We start from the raw sequence: 6,528 nt of genomic DNA, 5'->3' as shown, positions 1-6,528 counted from the left end.
TAAAAACAAATTTCTATTCTAAAAAACACATTTGAAACAATTTTCTATAGAAAACAATTTTTAAAAAATTTGTTTTGAATGCTTCAAGAATTTTTATTACGTACATACAATAATTTTTTTTTATAAGGAATAAACCGATAAAATTATTTCATATTTGTTTTTTCAAATAGAATTTCAAAAAAATATTTTTAATAACTACTCTCAAAAGCTTTTATTTTTTTTTGAAAAATTTGTCAAATTATCAAGCTATTTTTGTTTTTCAAAATTCAAAATGATTTATTTCAAGATAACATATGTGAAAAATAGTGGAAGGTTCACAGTACTGAATTTGATATACTATTTTTCTATTTTTTTAATCATTATGCAGTTGTTAGATTTATCAATTTCAGATAACTGATAAAATTATTAGATTTTCAAGAAAAAAAAAATTAAAAATTTCGTCTTTTTTTTTTTAAAAGTTGTTTTGATTAAAAAAAAAAAAAAAAATCGAATCGAGACAAACCCAACATTCAAACTGGCCCACGTCTTGAAAGTCTAAGGCTCGGACAGATTTGGGCCGAAAATTGAGCCCAATCATTCCTACTACAATAATGAATAATGTGCCAAATATATCAAGAAGATCTTAACCGTTTATATTTATTGTAGGCTACTAATATGTACCATTTAAAAACGACGTCGTTCCAGTTTCTTGATTTCCTACTCTCTAAGCAGACTGAAAACCACGTCGCTTAGATCCGCCGTTTCCAGCATCCCCGCGTGGACGTCGCCAGCAGCCCCATGCATGACACGTCAACATGTGATTTGCCCAAAGAAGAAAGTCTCTCTCTCTCCTCGGACTTCCAGAAATAGAAACAAAAAGGAAAAAAAAAAAACTTCGAATTTTCAACAACTGTCGCCCTTTTGCCTCTCTCCTAACGACCATATCTGCAGTGCCAACACCTGTTCATTTCTCTCCCTCCTCTCTCCGTTAATAATGACATTTCTGACATACAATAACGTCATAATCTGCATTGATTGAGGACAACTGGGTCATCCCATTTCTTTGGCCATTTCTTGTTTTTGATTGTATTTTTCGTAGATTTGCCGCAGGAATGATGGTCTGAGGAGAATTCCAGGAGATTCCAAGTGGGTTCTTGTCGGTTTTTCGGATTGGACGAGGAAGAGGTGGGAAAGGTGTGGGTTTGGGGTTGTTTGGGTAGTGGGAATTGGGAAGAAAGAGGAGGAAATTTGTGTGGTTTCTGGGGGATTTGTGATGGGATTCGTCAGTAGTATATTGGGACTTTTTGGGTTCGGAGTGGGGATTTCTATTGGGCTTTTGCTTGGGTATTTTTTCTTTATCTACTTCGAATCCAGCGATGTCAAGGTCTCTCTCTCATCTTAACAATGAAGATTTGTTTTGTAATATGACCTATTTTCTAATGCATCTGTTTGGTTGCTGGGAAATCAAGGGAAAAGAGAAGGAAACCTGGAAATCTCATAACTGGCATTTGGGTCCCAACCTGTTATGAGATTCTTCCTTTAACAAACACACAGAATTTGGAGAAATGGGTTCGAAATTCTAGGGGTTCGATGGAAAAGAAAACTGGAGATTTCCTTGAGGCTTGTTGGCCTCTTGTGATAGAAATACGCATATTTAAGAGCATTTTCTTTTTCTTGATTGGATGTGGAATTTCATTTTCTTTTGCATGGAATGTTTTGAAGAATTCTTTTCCTTCCTCGTGTGCTCTGTTTGGCTATATTATTGCAAGAAAGTAGGAAATAGAAAAATTCATAGAAGCGGAGGATTATTACATAATCATGAAGAGTTAAATTTTCCAAACTGACTCAGTCACATAATCAAATGGGGCAAGATTGAATTCAGGGCTGCAATTAGGATAGTTATTCCTTCTCCCATGATATACTTTGTTGTTATAATCCTCTTTTCTGAATCTTGTTCTGTAACATAATGCTGAACTTGGATTGATGCCAACTATTACATTGGTCAGGACCCCGATATTCGCCCATTAGCCGAGCAGGACTCAGAAAGCTTGCAGCGGTTGCTTCCAGAGCTACCCCTTTGGGTGAAAAACCCCGATTTTGATCGTGTATGTAAATTAGTATTGATGCCATTATATCTCCTCTATACCGGTTCCAGTGTGTTTGTCTTCCCATCCTCATTTATATACTTCTGTTTCCATGAAGGTTGACTGGCTGAACAAGTTTATCGAATACATGTGGCCTTATCTGGATAAGGTATTTTCCCATGTTTTCCCATGTTTTCCCATGCTTGAATCTCAGCAGCAACATATATGAATTTCTGTATTGATCTGTTTATGACTCGTTTTTTTCACTCAGGCAATTTGCAAGACTGTAAAAGATACCGCAGCACCGATCATTGCTGAGCAAATTCCAAAGTATAAGATCGATGCAATCGAATTTAAAACACTTACATTAGGATCCCTACCACCAACTTTTCAAGGTTAGTAGATATGAGACCCCATTTCCATCAAAATCTCCCCTGCAACTCATTTTGAAGTCTATTCTACTGATATTTATTTTTGATTTTTTTCTTTTTCAACTATTCTCATCAGGGATAAAAGTCTATTCTACTGATGAGAAGGAGTTGATCATGGAGCCATGCTTGAAATGGGCAGCAAATCCAAATGTGACTGTTGCTGTAAAAGCTTTTGGGTTGAAAGCAACTGCTCAGGTTGTGACTTGTTTTACTGAGGAAGAAAAGGAGTTCAAATTCTAACTTTTTGTTAAAGAGAGATTTTGATCTTTGTCAATTATGAAAATTTGGCAATAACTTTGGTGGAGAATTTCAGGTGGTGGATTTGCAAGTCTTTGCTCTACCGCGTATTACCATGAAGCCGTTGGTTCCTAGTTTTCCCTGCTTTGCCAACATCTTCGTGTCTCTAATGGAGAAGGTTTGTGATAATAGGTGAAATTATACGAGCTAATAGCATGTCAATGGAACACACTGTTTAACCCTTTACATGTTCATCAATCACATAACCGATTTGATTTTGTATTCTAGGCCACTGCCTGAAGTATTGTGTTTATGCTTTGTGGGAAGACAGGACATCTTCTCTTCTTCCTCCTCTGTTTCTCGGTCTTTCTCATTTGATTTCCATCATTTTGCAGCCTCATGTTGATTTTGGACTAAAGCTTCTAGGGGCTGATCTTATGTCAATCCCTGGCCTCTACCGGTTTGTTCAGGTAAAATTTCTTATATTGCTTAGCAGTTAGAATACAAGGTTTGTATGCATTCTACTTAGCCATTTTCTTTGTCACTTTTTTCGGGTTTTGATGGTGCTAGAAAGCCTGCTCTTTCTTTCTTTTCTGCAGGAGCTTATCAAGGAACAGGTTGCCAACATGTATCTCTGGCCAAGAACCCTTGACGTACAAATTTTAGACATAGCCAAGTATATTTCTGAATTTGGCTCAATATTTTCTTATGAGACTATCGTTAAAGTTACATCAGATTTTGTTTTGAGTTTGTGACACCATTTGGAATCTGCAGCGCAATGAAGAGGCCTGTAGGAATTCTCACTGTTAAGGTTCTGAGGGCAATGAAACTAAAAAAGAAAGATCTCTTGGGAGCATCAGACCCCTATGTAAAACTAAGACTTACTGAAGACAAGCTTCCATCAAAGAAGACTACTGTGAAGCACAAAAACTTGAATCCTGAATGGAATGAAGAGTTTAACTTTGTTGTCAGAGTTCCCGGGGCGCAAGCTTTAGAGCTTTCTGTTTATGACTGGGAGCAGGTATATGTTCTAAATTATTGCATCTCCTAATTTCATGTTTGTATCTCACACTCTTAATTCGCTCGTTTTAGGTCGGGAAACATGACAAGATGGGAGTGAACGTCGTGCCTTTGAAAGAACTTCCTCCGGATGAGCCAAAGACGATGACTCTTGACCTCCTTAAGAGCCTGGATCCAAATGATTCTCAAAATGACAAAGGCCGTGGACAGCTTGAGGTGGAATTGACATACAAACCTTTCAAGGAGGAGGACATGGTGAAGGAGAGTGATGATTTAGGTACGATGGAGAAGGCTCCTGAAGGAACACCTCCTGGTGGAGGTCTGCTTGTGGTCATAGTCCATGAAGCACAAGATTTGGAAGGAAAGCACCATACTAATCCATTTGTCCGGATTCTTTTCAGAGGGGAGGAGAGAAAAACTAAGGTAGATTCCATTTTAACTGAATCTGTGTAGTTTTATTTGGTCAAAATTGTATGAATATAGATATGATGTTTCACTTGTACAGCCAATTAAGAAGAGCAGAGATCCAAGATGGCAAGAGGAGTTCCAGTTTATGCAGGAGGAACCTCCCATCAACGATAAACTGCATGTGGAAGTCATCAGTACCTCCAAGAGGATCGGCCTGCTGCATCCTAAGGTACATCTCGCATACTTTTCACTTCTCATAGTACATTAAAACATGGGAATGTTGGGATTGACCTTATGGGCCTACCATGGTTGGCGCTTAGCACTTCCAAAGGGAAGGCCAGAGGCCCAGGACTGTGGTCCCCCTCAATCATACCAATTGTTTATTTGTTCCAATAAAGTAGCCCAGATGGTACTAGGATTGACATTTAGGTGGACCTTAAAGGTTTGGTCCTAGGTTCAATTCCTAGGGATGCTTTATTTATTGGAACAAATAAACAATTTGTGTGATTGAGGAGCCACAGTTTTGGGCCTCTCTAGCCTTCCCTTCGGAAGTGCTAAGCACCAACCATGGTAGCCCATAAGGCTCAATCCCAATAGGGAATGGATGGAAAAAATTATTTTCTTAGTGCATTGTCTTCAAGTGGTAATCAGGATTATATCATTGTTGTTGGGTGATAATCAATAATATCGTATGTTTAGCAACCCACTTCCTATATTGTCTACTTTGAGCCTAATAACTTTGCAATAATATATGTCACAACTCACTCCCTCCTATATAGATATTGTTCGCTCTGAGCTCAATAGCTCAACAATAATATATTTGTAATGACCCACTCCCTCTTATCATTTTGTTATGATTTGTTCCCTTCTACGTAGATATCCCTCACTTTGAGCTCAACACATCCTTAGAACTTTAAAAGTTGCCTACATGGTTAAGAGGATTCTATTACATGATTAAAAAGAGTTATAGACATTTGTCCTATAAAACATCAAAAAATAGTTTTCAAAAGTTGTTCTACAAAACTATTTTTAAAATAGTGACCAAATAACTTTTTTTCTTATCTCACTTCCTACCACCTAGATATTGTTTACCTAGGCTCTAACACTTTTACAACTTCAAAATGCGTCTTTAAGATTAAGAGGAACACGTGCGTATATATATCAAGAACTTTTTCCCTTCTTTTGAATCACAATATGTTTATATCATCATATAAGGCTCTTGCACATTCTTATTAATTTCCCAGGAAACAAACAGGAACCTTATTGCTTGCTTTGGAAGCTCTCTTATTCCTGTATTTTTCCTGAAGAAAAGAACCCTTACAGTGGAATTCATATACTGTCAAGTCACCGTAACAGCTTGTCTCTTACTTTTCTGGAATCAGGAATCTCTGGGGTACATTGTTGTCAATCTTGCTGATGTCGTGACCAACAAACGGATCAACGAGAAGTACCACCTGATAGACTCAAAGAATGGGCAGATTCAAATTGAGCTGCAGTGGAGAACTAGTTCCTGACCTCACACAGAACCTTCCTTCAATTGGATTTTCCTCTAAAGACAAATTCTCTCTGTCTTCCATTTTCCTTTTCCAATCTTTTCTCTGCCAATTTTTTTTTTTTTTTGGCACTAGCAATAATCTAAATATTCAAACCCAATTTGCAGAGAAATCAATGAAAATTTGAAGGAAGGAAAATGTAGATTGAAGATGTTGACTTTCTTCACCCCAGTCTATTACAAATGTAGACTTAGAAATAATTATTATGATCATGTCATTGAATTTTATATGTTTGAGAGATAATTCTACTTCTTTCATTTTGTTAAAAGAAAATGTGTTGAGTATTCAATCATATTAGAAAATATGAGCAATGATAGAAAGTTATAATCCATATAAAAATTGAATAATTAGAAATAAATAAGTTTTTTATTAATATTAATTATTTTTAATTATTTTTTGTTTTTCATAATAAATCAAATATAAAAAAATGTATTTTTTTCTTTTCAAAAATACCTGTTTCAAACCCCGATTTGAATATGAGTATGTCATATTAATGTGCCTTGATTCAAGCATTAATGAACACATTGAACTATCCATATAGTTAAAAGCCCTTATAGTCCAGGCACAACGACCCAATTATTAGGGGCACGTTCTATCACTGAGCTAATAACCCTTTGGTGGTGCTGATCCCAATATAAAAAAAATGATTTATTTTATTAAAAAAATATTAGACAATTTTTTATTTTAAAATTATTTAATATTTATAAGAGGAAAGAAAAATAAAATTTAAAAATATAAAATATAGTAGTTTAATTTAATTTAATTTTTCTCTATTTTCTTCTCTCATGTTTTTCGGTTTTCAAAATCCAAGCATAG

The 6,528-nt window shown here is 35.9% G+C and overlaps 1 protein-coding gene across 1 annotated transcript; it reads left to right on the top strand.

Annotated features, from left to right (window-relative positions):
* The first annotated feature begins 932 nt into the window (after positions 1–932).
* LOC117911699 (synaptotagmin-2-like) lies at positions 933–5,888 on the top strand. The gene is made up of 12 exons (XM_034826099.1): positions 933–1,363; positions 1,986–2,084; positions 2,182–2,232; positions 2,335–2,458; positions 2,571–2,689; positions 2,808–2,909; positions 3,127–3,201; positions 3,331–3,407; positions 3,506–3,752; positions 3,824–4,174; positions 4,257–4,388; positions 5,542–5,888. Exons 1-12 carry the CDS (start codon positions 1,253–1,255, stop codon positions 5,671–5,673), a joined length of 1,620 nt encoding a protein of 539 aa, XP_034681990.1. The 5' UTR covers positions 933–1,252; the 3' UTR covers positions 5,674–5,888.
* The last annotated feature ends 640 nt before the right edge of the window (positions 5,889–6,528 follow it).

Source organism: Vitis riparia, chromosome 3 (assembly GCF_004353265.1).
Source record: "Vitis riparia cultivar Riparia Gloire de Montpellier isolate 1030 chromosome 3, EGFV_Vit.rip_1.0, whole genome shotgun sequence".
NCBI lineage: Eukaryota > Viridiplantae > Streptophyta > Magnoliopsida > Vitales > Vitaceae > Vitis > Vitis riparia.
The sequence above is the reverse complement of the archived record's forward strand: the minus strand, read 5'-3'. Positions and strand labels throughout refer to the sequence as shown.